The sequence below is a fragment of the Ranitomeya imitator genome, chromosome 5 (genome assembly GCF_032444005.1).
Source record: "Ranitomeya imitator isolate aRanImi1 chromosome 5, aRanImi1.pri, whole genome shotgun sequence".
NCBI lineage: Eukaryota > Metazoa > Chordata > Amphibia > Anura > Dendrobatidae > Ranitomeya > Ranitomeya imitator.
Window position 1 is genome coordinate 74,232,083 of NC_091286.1, and position 14,909 is coordinate 74,246,991.

General features: G+C 47.1%; 1 protein-coding gene across 1 annotated transcript in view; it reads right to left on the bottom strand.

Annotated features, from left to right (window-relative positions):
- The window catches only part of PLCB1 (phospholipase C beta 1), an 865,647-nt gene that overhangs the window by 76,584 nt on the left and 774,154 nt on the right, over nt 1–14,909 (bottom strand). Inside the window, exons 28-29 of the mRNA XM_069768815.1 lie at nt 6,883–6,959; nt 5,919–6,008 (exon numbers count right to left, since the gene is read on the bottom strand). Coding sequence (XP_069624916.1) covers nt 5,919–6,008; nt 6,883–6,959 — 167 coding nt within the window. The remainder of the gene's footprint in view (nt 1–5,918; nt 6,009–6,882; nt 6,960–14,909) is intronic.

A 14,909-nucleotide genomic window follows, 5' to 3' on the forward strand; every position in this document is an offset into this window, starting at 1 on the left:
TATCAGTTGGCGGGACCACCCCCGGAAAATGCTGACCTGGTATGATACGAGCACCCTCAGTTCCGGAAGTACTGGGGCCCGCTCCTTCCCTCGTGTCAAATATCAGGGCCTTAACCACTACCTCCTGGAACTGAAGGTACGACGTATCAGTGTGTCGTGCACATCGTGACAGCAGGAAAGCGTTGAGCATTGCCATTTGTACGATGTACACGGACAGCTTTTTGTACCACACCTTGGCCTTCCTCAAAGCACTGTACGGTTGGAGGAGTTGATCGGAGAGATCAACGCCCCCCATGTTTTTGTTGTACCCCAGTACACAGTCCGGTTTGCAGACCTGTGTTGAGGTACCCCGTACACTGCTGAGGGCACTGCCATCACCGTGTATGGTGGTCAAGAGAAGGACATCCCTCTTGTCCTTGTACTTGACCACCAGCAGGTGGTCGCTACATTGGGCTTTGCTCTCACCTTTTCTGAGCATCTGCCCAAGTAGCGTCTTCGGGAGGCCTCTCTGATTTTTGTGGACAGTACCGCAGGCTGCGGTACCTCGCGCAGAGAGAGATTTGTAAAGTGGGATGCTGGAATAAAAGTTATCGGTGTAGAGGTGATAACCTTTATCCAGCAGTGGGTGCACCAAATCCCACACAATTTTCCCACTCACTCCCAGGATGAAAGGACACTCAGGCGGTTCAATCCTGCTGTCCTTCCCTTCGTACACTCTAAAGCTGTAGGTGTACCCTGAGGTACTCTCACACAGCTTGTAGAGTTTGATTCCGTACCTGGCCCTTTTGCTGGGCAGGTATTGACGGAATCTGAACCGCCCCTTAAAATGAACCAAGGACTCATCCACACAGATGTCCCTTTTGGGCACGTACACTTCAGCAAACTTTTTGCTGAAGTGTTCGATGACCGGCTGAACTTTGAACAGACGGTCAAAATTGGGGTCATCTCGTGCGGGACACCGTGCATTATCGTTGTAATGCAGGAACTTATGGATGGCCTCAAAACGCGTCCGAACCATGACCATTCGGAACACTGGAGTGTTATATAAAATATCTACACTCCAATATTGACGAATTTCTGGCTTCTTCACGATCCCCATATGGAGGACCAGGCCCCAAAACTGCGTCATTTCAACTGTGTCTACAGGAGACCAGTTAGAAAATGATGAACGGGGGTTTTGCTCCAAAAATTGCCGAGCATACAAATTAGTTTGTTCCACCATGAGGTTAACGAAAGCCTCAGAGAAAAAGACTTTGAAAAAGTCTATTTCTGTGAGGTCGGTGGTGTCAAACTTGATTCCTGATTCTGCCACAAAATCAGGAATCAGTGGCTCGTAATTTTCGGGGGGCGAGGTCCATATGGGGTCCAAAGAGGGTCGCGCTGGTTCATTTTCAGGAGTGGGCGCTGCCTGATCTTCTCTCCTGGGGCGTCTGCGTGGCGGTTCCGCAGGACCCGAGGAGGAAGATGAGGAGGAGGAGGAAGAAGATGAAGAATCTGAAGAGTAAAGGAATGTGGGATCCTCTCCCTCTCTATCAGTGTCGGAGGCAAGGAAAGCATATGCCTCCTCCAATGAATAGCGCTGATGGGACGAACGGGACATTTTTTGTGTGAGTATGGTGCTTGGGTGTAATATTTATTGGTAACTGTGTACGTGTGGGGGGGATAGTGTTTGGTGCAAACTATTCTGAAAGGAAAAAGCTAAAGGGAAAAAAAATACCTGTAAAAGGAAAAGTCTAAAACAGCAGGCCCAGCTCTGATAAGTGAACTGTGTCACTTATCAAAGTTCGGCGGCTGCTGGGTGTGTGAACGGGGATGTGTAAAAAAAAAAAAGAAATGAAAGGCACGGGTTCAGACGCAGCGGCGGGGTGCGTGGACGGGGATGTGGAAAAAAAAAAAAGAAATGAAAGGCACGGGTTCAGACGCAGCGGCGGGGTGCGTGGATGGGGATGTGGGGAAAAAAAAAAGAAATGAAAGGCACGGGTTCAGACGCAGCGGCGGGGTGCGTGGACGGGGATGTGGAAAAAAAAAAAGAAATGAAAGGCACGGGTTCAGACGCAGCGGCGGGGTGCGTGGACGGGGATGTGGAAAAAAAAAAAAGAAATGAAAGGCACGGGTTCAGACGCAGCGGCGGGGTGCGTGGATGGGGATGTGGGGAAAAAAACAAGAAATGAAAGGCACGGGTTCAGACGCAGCGGCGGGGTGCGTGGACGGGGATGTGGAAAAAAAAAAAAGAAATGAAAGGCACGGGTTCAGACGCAGCGGCGGGGTGCGTGGACGGGGATGTGGGAAAAAAAAAAAGAAATGAAAGGCACGGGTTCAGACGCAGCGGCGGGGTGCGTGGACGGGGATGTGGAAAAAAAAAAAAAGAAATGTAAGGCACGGGTTCAGACGCAGCGGCGGGGTGCGTGGACGGGGATGTGGGAAAAAAAAAAAAAGAAATGAAAGGCACGGGTTCAGACGCAGCGGCGGGGTGCGTGGACGGGGATGTGGGAAAAAAAAAAAGAAATGAAAGGCACGGGTTCAGACGCAGCGGCGGGGTGCGTGGACGGGGATGTGGGAAAAAAAAAAAGAAATGAAAGGCACGGGTTCAGACGCAGCGGCGGGTTGCGTGGACGGGGATGTGGGAAAAAAAAAAGAAATGAAAGGCACGGGTTCAGACGCAGCGGCGGGGTGCGTGGACAGGGATGTGGGAAAAAAAAAAAGAAATGAAAGGCACAGGTTCAGACGCAGCGGCGGGGTGCGTGGACGGGGATGTGGAAAAAAAAAAAAAGAAATGAAAGGCACGGGTTCAGACGCAGCGGCGGGGTGCGTGGACGGGGATGTGGAAAAAAAAAAAGAAATGAAAGGCATGGGTTCAGACGCAGCGGCGGGGTGCGTGGACGGGGATGTGGAAAAAAAGAAATGAAAGGCTCGTGTTCAGACGCAGCGGCGGAGTGCGTGGACGGGGATGGGGGAAAAAAAAAAGAAATGAAAGGCACGGGTTCAGACGCAGCGGCGGGGTGCGTGGACGGGAATGTGGAAAAAAAAAAAGAAATGAAAGGCACGGGTTCAGACGCAGCGGCGGGGTGCGTGGACGGGGAGGTGGAAAAAAAAAAAGAAATGAAAGGCACGGGTTCAGACGCAGCGGCGGGGTGCGTGGACGGGGATGTGGGAAAAAAAAAAGAAATGAAAGGCACGGGTTCAGACGCAGCGGCGGGGTGCGTGGACGGGGATGTGGAAAAAGAAAAATGAAAGGCACGGGTTTGGACGCAGTGTTTGGGTGCGCGGACGGGGATGTGGGAAAGAAAAGCGAGCACGAGTGTTGATCGGTGAACTGCGTCACCAATCAATGCTCGGCGGCGCTAAGGGGGGTGAAAGAGAAAAGCGAGCACGAGTGTTGATCGGTGAACTGCGTCACCAATCAACGCTCGGCGGCTGCTAAATTTGGGCATGGACGGACGCGGCGCAAAGTGGGGGTGGAGGGGGAAGGGGAAGGGGGGGGGAGGGGTAAGGGGGGTGTAAAGTAAGATCGGGCCGGGATCGGGGATGAACACTTACGGTTGTAGTCTCTCTTCTTTCTTCTGTCTTCTTTCTTCTGTCTTCTTTCTTTAGCAAGAATTGTGGTGTCACAGGCTACTGTGGCACCAAAAGTCTCAGCACAGGAGGGGATCTGTCAGCGTGACCGCTCTTCAGGAATCCTCACCAAGTGTGAGGATTCCTGAAGAGCAGTCAGACAGGTCAGGGACAGGTGAGACAGGTCACAGAGCGGTCACACCGCTGCTGTGACCTGTCATTGGTGGGATCGAATGATCACATCGATCCCACCAATCAGAGGTGGCCCTGGTGACGCCGGTGTCGCTAGGCACCAGCCTATGATCGGAGCTCACAGCTCCGATCATAGGCAGGTCACCGGCAGGTCACCAGCAAGTGACCGGCAGGTGACCGGCAGGTCACCATCAGGGCACAGCGCGGGCACACCGCTGCTGTTTTTCCCTATTTGGCAGAGCTGCAGGAGGTGGTGGGGGAGGTGGCAGGAAGATGAGGCAAGGCCCGGCACATGGATTTCCAAGCAGGGCACAGCGCGGTAACACCGCCGCTGTGCCCGGCGATCGGCGCGATCGATGTGATCGTCGATCACGCCGATCCGGCGGGCCTGTTCCTGATTGGCGCGATTGACGATCACATCGATCGTGCCAATCACAGCTGCAGGATCCGGAGCCGCAGGGCAGCTGAGGAAGGCTCCGGATCAGGTACTTTCAGGCAGGGCACAGCGCGGTAACACCGCCGCTATGCCCTGCGATTGGCGCGATCGATGTGATCGTCGATCGCGCCAATCCGGGGGGTTTTGGCCGGTGCCTGGGTTGCCAGGCACCGGCCCCAGGATCGAGTACATCGGTACTCGATCCTAGCCTGGAACCTCACTGTTTCAGCCAAGCTGATTGGCTGAAACAATGAGAAAGGCTGTGATTGGCTGTTCAGAATTGAACAGCCAATCACAGCGATCGGGAGGCGGGGGAGGGGACGCCATACCCCAGGATGCCGAGGCCATCTTCCCTGAGGTAAGATGGCGTCAGAATTTTAATGCGATCACCGTGACTTAAGTTGCAGTGTCGCATTAAAGGGCATGACGTACTATCCCGTCGCTGGTCATGGGGGCCCACCCCACCTCGACGGGATAGTACGTCTGATGTCAGAAAGGGGTTAAACTAAAATTTTTCCAGGATAGGGTTACATGGCTGTGTGATTTTTAGTGTAGCCAAAGAGTGCAAAATGACAATGCTACACTGCAACATAATGATGGCTAATGTGGTTGTGTTGGGACACGCAGGTGGCTGCAGCCACACAATACTTTCAGCAATTCGCAGGTTACAATGTGACCTCATTTACTATGTTGCAGAATGGTGTTACTGTGATCTTTGACCTTAGCTTTGTCTCATCACTAAAGTAACCATGTAGCAATAGCCTGATGGTGTGGAGCATATCTCCTTTCTTTTGGTTTCCATAAATAAAGCTACAGTGTAAGCCCCTGGGACTTTTATGGGTGCTGTGAGGCAGTGACTGGTGTTACATGTAAGGGTCACTCTGTGTTCCCCCAGGATGCGCACAAAGGAGTATTGAGGTCATAAGAGCGCATTGCAGTCACAGGCATAGCTGTGATTGCAATGCAAAATAAAAGTAAGTGTTAGTTCTTGGACAAGCTATTTGTCCAGGGCAGATTTGAGAAAACCTGCTGGGCTTTCATTTTGAAATGGACTACAGGATAGTAGTGTGGCAGTCCGTTTCCTTCCTGGCCTGGTTTTCTATGTGGCCAGAGGCCACAGGTTGCTTGTTAAAAATCCTGCAGTAGAGGGTTTGGGTGTGTCAGGTTCAGTGTCAGTTTGATGTTTGCTAGAGTGCAGAGCTCCACCTGTGTGAGGTAACACAGGCAAGCAGAGCTAAACAGCCAAGGGAGCTGAGAGGCCTGGCACCCACAGTGCTACAGCGGTGCAGTTGCCCACGGCAACTGGTCTCAGAGGTGGACTGGCTGCAATCCAGAGGATATGGTTCCCGGCTGAGATACGGAGGATATTGTGTGCTGTGTTTTTGTGAGTTGAACATTAAACAGATATTTTGCTTTGAACTTTGCTGGGTCACTGCCTCATCACTACATAATGTGCTACCACGGCACCACAGTGCTTTATAAAAATAGGTTGTATGGAACCACAATATGTTTGTTTAATGAAGCCCTATTGCCAGACGAACAAGAGGTCATACTTCAAAGACTCAGACTTTAGAGTTTTGGAGATCACATACGTATGATCTGAATGCAGTAAAAAATCATAATGTTATTATTTCAACATCCATTTATATATATAAAAAAAACCTGCACAGATATTTATATGATATGAAAAAATTTCCTCTATGAAAATACAAAAATGTGTGTAGCGCCCCACACTTACTCCTCCATCTGATTCTTATCTTTCGATTTCGTATCTGTGACCTTTTCTTGCCGCTTCTTGTCCATCCTCTTTTTTAACTCTTTCTTTTCCCTGCAAAATATAAGTAAAAGGTTTATAGATAAAAAAGCAAATTATATTAGAACTAGTGTTGAGCGATACCGTCCGATACTTGAAAGTATCGGTATCGGATAGTATCGGCCGATACCCGAAAAATATCGGATATCGCCGATACCGATATCCGATACCAATACAAGTCAATGGGACATCAAGTATCGGAAGGTATCCTCATGGATCCCAGGGTCTGAAGGAGAGGAAACTCTCCTTCAGGCCCTGGGATCCATATTAAAGTGTAAAATAAAGAATTAAAATAAAAAATATTGTTATATTCACCTCTCCGGCGGCCCCTGGACATCAGCGGGAGGATCCGGCGTCCGGCACGGCTTCTTTCTTCAAAATGCGCGCCTTCAGGACCTGTGGAATGACGTCCCGGCTTCTGATTGGTCGCGTGCCGCCCATGTGACCGCCACGCGACCAATCAGAAGCCGCGACGTCATTCCTCAGGTCCTAGAAGGCGCTCATTCTAGGACTTTAGCTGAGGAATGACGTCGCGGCTTCTGATTGGTCGCGTGGCGGTCACATGGGCGGCACGCGACCAATCAGAAGCCGGGACGTCATTCCACAGGTCCTGAAGGCGCGCATTTTGAAGAAAGAAGCCGTGCCGGACGCCGGATCCTCCCGCTGATGTCCAGGGGCCGCCGGAGAGGTGAATATAACAATATTTTTTATTTTAATTCTTTATTTTACACTTCCGATACCGATACCCGATATCACAAAAATATCGGATCTCGGTATCGGAATTCCGATACCGCAAGTATCGGCCGATACCCGATACTTGCGGTATCGGAATGCTCAACACTAATTAGAACCCATGAGTATATTTATAGACAAAAAGAGATTACTGTACTTTTCACACGTTTCCTTGAGCTTTTTCAGCTGGTTGTTCTGGCACTCCTCAGCCACATCTGTCAACTTCTGGATTAGCTGCAATGGAAAAGCATTTATGTCAATAAGGGAGACAATAAGGTATAGTGGAGAATTAACCAGCAATAATAGCCCCGACCTCGGGATATTACACTATTCACTGGGGGAGCATAATTTCAGCAGATACAGGTTATTCCTTGTGCAGATATAAGAATCATCTGAAAGTGCAATAAGAACTAAACACTTTGCATTCAAGCGTCTGCACTCATAAAAAGGGCAGAGCGATGTGGCACGCAAGGTTAATTGCATAGCACCCAGAGAGATCGCTTCACGCTCACTACATTTGTTTGAGAAACAATACTACATTATACATAACATTCCATGTCCTCATATTGTCCTCTTTACGGTTGTTAAATTATATATAATCCAATAAACACTGGGTTTAATACATTCAGGTGAGCTAGTATGTTCCTGGGAGCATGAACGCTTTACTTCAAGGTACAAAGCTGCATTAAACAAGGACTTGTGTTCTGTAAAGCTTAAAGGGTGCGTTTTTGTCCATAAATTACATTTCTTCCCTATCCACCATGAATACAGTAGAAGGATTAATGTTAATCAAACAATATTATGCCTTGTCGTGGCTGATGGGCACACATGAATTGATTAATTTGTGTGCTGGGTATCTCAATTTTATAAGTATTTTCTATGTGGCAATAATACAATTAAGGCTAGTTTCACACTAGCGCTTTGAGGAGCTGCGGGGGGCTGCGGACTTCCTCCATGAAGCCGGTTCTCGTGAATTACATGTGGAGTTTTGCAAAAAAGAAAAAAAAAAAGAGCATGAACCGCACATCCCAAAATCATACGTTGATCTAAAGCCGCTAGGCAAAAATTTATATAACTGAATATGAGGTTTTCAGTTTAACATTCTGATCAGACTGTATGAAGCCCACTGCCCCTTCACGGTAAACCTCGTAGTGGGTCCTATCGCCCTAACGGAGCGGAGCGGTGCGGCGCCCACTGCCACAGCGGCAATGCACCAGCAGGGCGGACGGCCTGTTGCCCCACAGCACCCATGCTGCAAGACTGAGTCCCCATGACTCCACACCGCGCCGCCCCACCAGCACAAAGGCCAACAAGTGCTAAGCATCTCTGGGAACTTCTTCAAGATTGTTGGAAGACCATTTCCGGTGACTACCTCTTGAAGCTCATCAAGAGAATGTGGAGTGATTATCAATTGGAGATGTTCATGGTTATAGATTCTATCTCATTTTTTCAGCCTCATCCAAGAAAGAGGCCAATTCCGAGGTCTCCAGGCCAAGAAAACATCAGTGGCTTCAATTCGTGCCTGACCCCGAGTTTACCAGATACCCTAATCCAGTAAAGGTTCTGATACATATCGATGCCACATTGTAGTCATTGGGTGCAGATCGCACCTTGTGATCAGGGCTTGGATTTATTTCTATTGTACGCCTACAGTAAATGAGCTCATATTAACCATTTATTTTCAGTATTTGGTCAGGGATATTCATGCAGGCATTATATCGTCATCCAGAAATGGGATTTGGGGATTGCTTCTCATGGAGGCCGTGCACTGACCAGGTCCCTGTAGTGGAATGTGATTTTTTTTTGCCTACTATACATATAGGAGTACACTGGATACTTTATTAGGATTTATTTCTTTTGATATTGAGCCTCAGTCTTTGCTATTACAATATTCTAATGAGAAATGAATGTTGTGTTGCCCCCACAGATCTGATTGTACCACCTTCAGATCATGGTCCGGACAGTACCACCTGGTAAGGCCCACGTCTCCTCCATTACTAAGCACATGATGGGGATTAATGGTTAATGGTGGCTGATTATCTGTTACATTTATTCCACAGCTCCGATGCCATCATTCTTATTGATGATGATGATGATGATGATTCCAATCGGGCAGGAACTTCCACACAATAGTAAGTTATCATTTCTAGATACCATCTGGGTTATTGTAGAAAGAACACTGAATTTTCTGTGCTGTAACAGATCAGATTCCAAATGTAACAATTAAAGGTAAATTATAGAAGGGTTTGTGCATTTTTAAATTAAAGTTACATTAAAGGGATAATCCTATTTTAGACAAGCTTTATTGGTGCGGGTCCAATGTCTGGGACACTTCCATATCGGGAGAAAAACATTTGTTTTCAGAATTTGGTAAAGAGCGTTATTCATACATTTGTTCTATATCAGCCATAAATGGGATTTGGGGATTGCTTCTGATGGTGGCCATGCACAGAGCGGGTTACTGTAGGTGAATGTGATTATTTGCCCCATATACATATAGGGGAACACTGGATACTTTATTAGGATTTATTTATTTGATATTGAGCCTCAGTCGATGCTATTACAATAGTCTTATAAGAGATTTGTTGCCCCCACAGATCTGATTGTACCACCTTCAGATGATCCGGACAGTTCCACCTGGTAAGACTTACATCTCCTCCATTACTAGATACAGGATGGGGATTAATGACTCATGGTGGCTCATATTCTGTTACATTTATTCCACAGCTCCGATGCCATCAGTAATACTGATGATGACGAATCAAATACTGGAGGAACTTCCACGTATACTAGTAAGCAGTGGCGTAACTACCACGGTCGCAGCAGTCGCCACTGCGACCGGGCTCGGGGGAAGTCAGGGGCCCCGGCAGGTCAGATGCACGCCAACACCAGCAAAAAGTTAAAAACTGTTGCCGTGCAGGTGATTCCTCCCGCACGGCAACAGACAGACCTGCCCTCCACCTGACCTGCCGGGCGCACACATCAGATCAGCAGCCGACGCCTGATCTGAAAGGAAGAGCTGAAGATCCTGTGGTGACGTCATCACTATCATAGGTCTTTCACCATTTATCAGCTCCGCCTCCTGATCACATGACGATGACGTCACCACAGGTCCTTCAGCTCTCAGCAGCTCAGTCCTGGTTGTGTGCAGCTCGTGGTCTCTGGTATCAACCAGCAGCAGATTTCCGGTTCCTGCTGTTCTGGTGAGATGTGGAGACAGGGGCAGAATGAGGAGACGGATGGGGCAGAATGTGGAGACGGATGGGGCAGAATGTGGAGACGGATGGGGCAGAATGGGGAGACGGATGGGGCAGAATGCGGAGACGGATGGGGCAGAATGAGGAGACGGATGGGGCAGAATGGGGAGACGGATGGGGCAGAATGCGGAGACGGATGGGGCAGAATGGGGAGACGGATGGGGCAGAATGCGGAGACGGATGGGGCAGAATGCGGAGTCGGATGGGGCAGAGTGCGGAGTCGGATGGGGCAGAGTGCGGAGTCGGATGGGGCAGAGTGAGGAGTCGGATGGGGCAGAGTGAGGAGTCGGATGGGGCAGAGTGAGGAGTCGGATGGGGCAGAGTGAGGAGTCGGATGGGGCAGAGTGAGGAGTCGGATGGGGCAGAGTGAGGAGTCGGATGGGGCAGAGTGAGGAGTCGGATGGGGCAGAGTGAGGAGTCTGATGGGGCAGAGTGCGGAGTCTGATGGGGCAGAGTGCGGAGTCTGATGGGGCAGAGTGCGGAGTCTGATGGGGCAGAGTGCGGAGTCTGATGGGGCAGAGTGCGGAGTCAGATGGGGCAGAGTGCGGAGTCGGATGGGGCAGGAGCATGGGCAGGATGTGGATTTGGGTGAAAAATATTTTGGCGGGGGGGGGCCCCATTTGAAAGTTCGCACCGGGGCCCATAACTTTGTAGTTACGCCACTGCTAGTAAGTTATCATTTCTAGACACAATCCAGGTTTATGTTATTGTAGAAATAACAATAAGTTTTCTGTACTGTCACAGGTCAGTTTACAAATCAAACAATTACAAGGGCGCTGATCAGGAGTTGGAACAGCGAGCCACCTGGGAAATGTGCTGGGTAATGTGCTGTAAATGCCACTGTCATAGAATGACAGCAGCATTTAAGAGGTTAACACAAGCAGGCAGAGCTCCAATCCACTCTCAGCTGTTAGAGGCAGATGATGGCTGAACGACACAACCATCATCTGCTAAGAGGTGGGCTCAACTCCTGAGCCCTCTCCATTCATTCTCTACTGATGAGCGCTGTACGTGGCTGCTAAGGGGTTAAATTAAAGATACCTTACAGAGGTAATCCTATTTAACACATGCTTGATTGGTGTGGGTCCCATGTCTCGGACACTTCCATATTGGGAGAACAACTCACCGCCCTGTTGACTTATGGCCATTGTTGTCCTTATAGAATTTATTATAGATGTGGAATACATTTGCTTGTCTCTTTTCGGAAATCCAATAGACATCAATAGAGAAAGCCCTGCACAAGAAATCCCACATCTCCATTAAAACCAATGAAGCCTTCCATGAATCAGCAAATGAGGTGATAAGACCTCTAGTCTTATTTGACATGAAGGTCCCAGAGAACGGACCCCTACCATTTGATGGTCCACCCTCTGGCCATTGAGGACATGTTCACTTCTGATCTTGTACTGAGCACATACAACATTAATAAGGATAGATTACCTGAGCAACAGGTGGGATAGACGTCTGAGAAAGTTTATGGACCCTGTTGTTGTTGAACCCCATTATAATTTCAGAACCTGATCCCAATGGATGATCCTGTGGATTTCTGGTGGTCTGGTCAGCTATGTGTTCTGCTCTGGTCTGATCCCATATTCATAGTCTTATTACTGCTCTACACTCTATGTATAGTCCTCTCTCTAGTATAGACCTGCATACTAACATGTCTGATTTGAGCCTTATAAAAAGTATTTTCACTCTTCCATATATCTGTGTAGATAAGTTACCATCTGATAGGGAGGAGAGCTCTGCTACAGAGGAGAGGTAAGTTATACCAGATGCATCTACCTCTATATAAAACCATGAACTAGGTAAGATGTTTCCTGTGGATTTATATATGATTCCTTATCTTTCCCAGGACACCACTATGTAACATCCCCGGCTGTTTCCTGGAAGACATTATTTCTCCAACTTCCATCTATGTTACCAACTTCCAGGAAACAAAGAAGGAGCTGGTGGAGCGACTATACAAGCTATACAACAGGACAGTCTTCGATAATCAGGTATCACATCTTATCATGGGTTTCTGGGTGATACATGACTTCGCTATGATATCCCCCTTTAAACAATAGATTCCAAGAAAAATGGCTCTAACTTTGTGAAAGGCATCTTAACCCCTTTGTCATGTTTCTGTATTATATTTATTGAATATCTCCGGTAAATCTCACTTATTTTGGTAAATGTCATCACCGTCTTCTTTTCTGTGGGATGAGTGGAAACCTTAGATTATTATCCACCATGCAGAGACAAAAAGATTAGCAACTTTTGGCTTGAAGTTCACAGGATTTTTACATTTATATATAAAACCATTTAGTTGCTATCTGGACATTTTAGAAAAAGTTTATTTTTATTTTTGTTCTCACATCTTGGACTTCCGGGTAGACCCCATGCCCAATTCACGTGGACCAGTGATGTAAATCACAAATGAGAGTTGGGTACTTTGTAAGATTGGGGTGAAAGAGTTTACAGATGCAATGGAATTTCTTTCCTCTATTTTAGCTCCCTGAGAAAATGGAGATTTCGTGGAGCAAGAGGCTGACATCAGCATCCGGCATATGCAGGCAAAAGCTGGATAACAACCGCCGCTACTCAGTGATTGACATTTCTGAAAAAGTCTGTGATTCTGCCGGTAGGTTTCACATCACATCCATCCTCCAGCTTCATAAAACAACCTGTATACAGGGCAAAAAACTGCTACTTGTGATGCAGTACATCTTATAAACTCATTGTACATACTACCATAAGAAAAACTAAGTACACCCTCTTTGAATTCTAATATTTTACATACCAGAAGAAAAAAAAAGTATCAGGTCCATAGAAGGTCCTAAAAGTAGGGAAATACAATCTCAGAAAACAACATGATAAAATATTACATCATTATTTATTTAACAAAAAGTAGGCCAAAATGCCAGAGCAATATGTGATAAATTAAGGACACCATTGATGCAACTTCAAGTTATTGCTGCCAAAGATGATTGGAAAAGCTATTGATTCATGGGGTGTACTTATTTTTCACTCGCTGCTTCTGCATTTTGATGCAGTTTTCGGTGTATAAATAATGGCACGGTTGACTTGTCACGTGTTGTTCATCTCAGAATGTATTTTGTCCTGATATGTAAAACCAAACAGTTTATCCCCTTCATGACCATGGGATTTTTCATTTTTCCGTGTTCGTTTTTCGCTCCCCTCCTTCCCAGAGCCATAACTTTTTTATTTTTCCGTCAATTTGGCCATGTGAGGGCTTATTTTTTGCGGGACGAGTTGTACTTTTGAACGACATCATTGGTTTTAGCATGTCGTGTACTAGAAAAACGGGGAAAAAAATTCCAAGTGCGGTGAAATTGCAAAAAAAGTGCAGTCCCACACTTGTTTTTTGTTTGGCTTTTTTGCTAGGTTCACTAAATGCTAAAAATGACTTGACATTATGATTCTCCAGGTCAGTACGAGTTCGTAGACACCTAATATGACTAGGCTATTGTTTATCTAAGTGGTGAAAAAAAATTCCAAACTTTGCTAAAAAAAAATAAAATTGCGCCATTTTCCGATACTCTTAGCGTCTCCATTTTTCGTGATCTGGGGTCGGCTGAGGGCTTATTTTTTGTGTACCGAGATGACATTTTTAATGATAGCATTTCGGTGCAGATACGTTCTTTTGATCGCCCGTTATTGCATTTTAATGCAATGTCGCGGCGACCAAAAAAACGTAATTCTGGTGTTTCGAATTTTTTTCCCGCTACGCTGTTTAGCGATCAGGTTAATGCTTTTTTTAATTGATAGATCGGGCGAATCTGAACGCGGCGATACCAAATATGTGTAGATTTGATTTTTTTTTTATTGATTTATTTTGATTGGGGCGAAAGGGGGGTGATTTAAACTTTTATATTTTTTTTTTTTTTTTAACATTTTTTTCAACTTTTTTTTTTTACTTTTGCCATGCTTCAATAGCCTCCATGGGAGGCTAGAAGCAGGCACAACCCGATCGCCTCTGCTACATAGCAGCGATCTGCTGATCGCTGCTATGTAGCAGAAATGGAGGTGTGCTGTGAGCGCCGACCACAGGGTGGCACTCACAGCCACCGGCGATCAGTAACCATAGAGGTCTCAAGGACCTCTATGGTTACAATGGAGAAGCATCGCCGACCTCCGATCATGTGACGGGGGGGTCGGCGATGATGTCATTTCCGGCCGCCCGGCCGGAAGCGGTAGTTAAATGCCGCTGTCTGCGTTTGACAGCGGCATTTAACTAGTTAATAGGTGCGGGCAGATCGCAATTCTGCCCGTGCCTATTACGGGCACATGTCAGCTGTTCAAAACAGCTGACATGTCCCGGCTTTGATGCGGGCTCACCGCTGGAGCCCTGCATCAAAGCAGGGGATCTGACCTTGGACGTACTATCCCGTCCAAGGTCAGATAGGGGTTAATCAGGGTGTACTCAGATTTTCTCATAACTGTATAAACTCTTGTTTTAGTGTGAGTACAATCCACACTTGCTCACGAGTTGTGCCATGCCGCCTGTTGGATATGCTTCGGTGAAGGCAGAGACAACCATGGGCCGTTATGGCAGGCTGTCACAAGATGGGTAAATCGTATCCATCCCGAGCTGCCAAAAGTGACAGAACATCACAGCTATACCATCCACTATAAGTACAACTACAAATACTCCCTGTGTGATAAACAGTAAGTAGATTTTGTGATTTATCGCCTCATGAAACACAATCACTACGGAGACGTCAGTGCGGTTCTGTTGGTATAATGCTTTTATACTTCACTACTATCAGAGCGGACTGACGTCGGGGGCTGTAGGGTTTATGATGCTACATGTTATATTTTCTGGGCTGGGGCCAGTTCTTAATATATTGGTTTCAATTTCGACTTTATAATATAATCTTTGGTATTAATGAACATTCATTCCAGTCCGGTAACCAATATT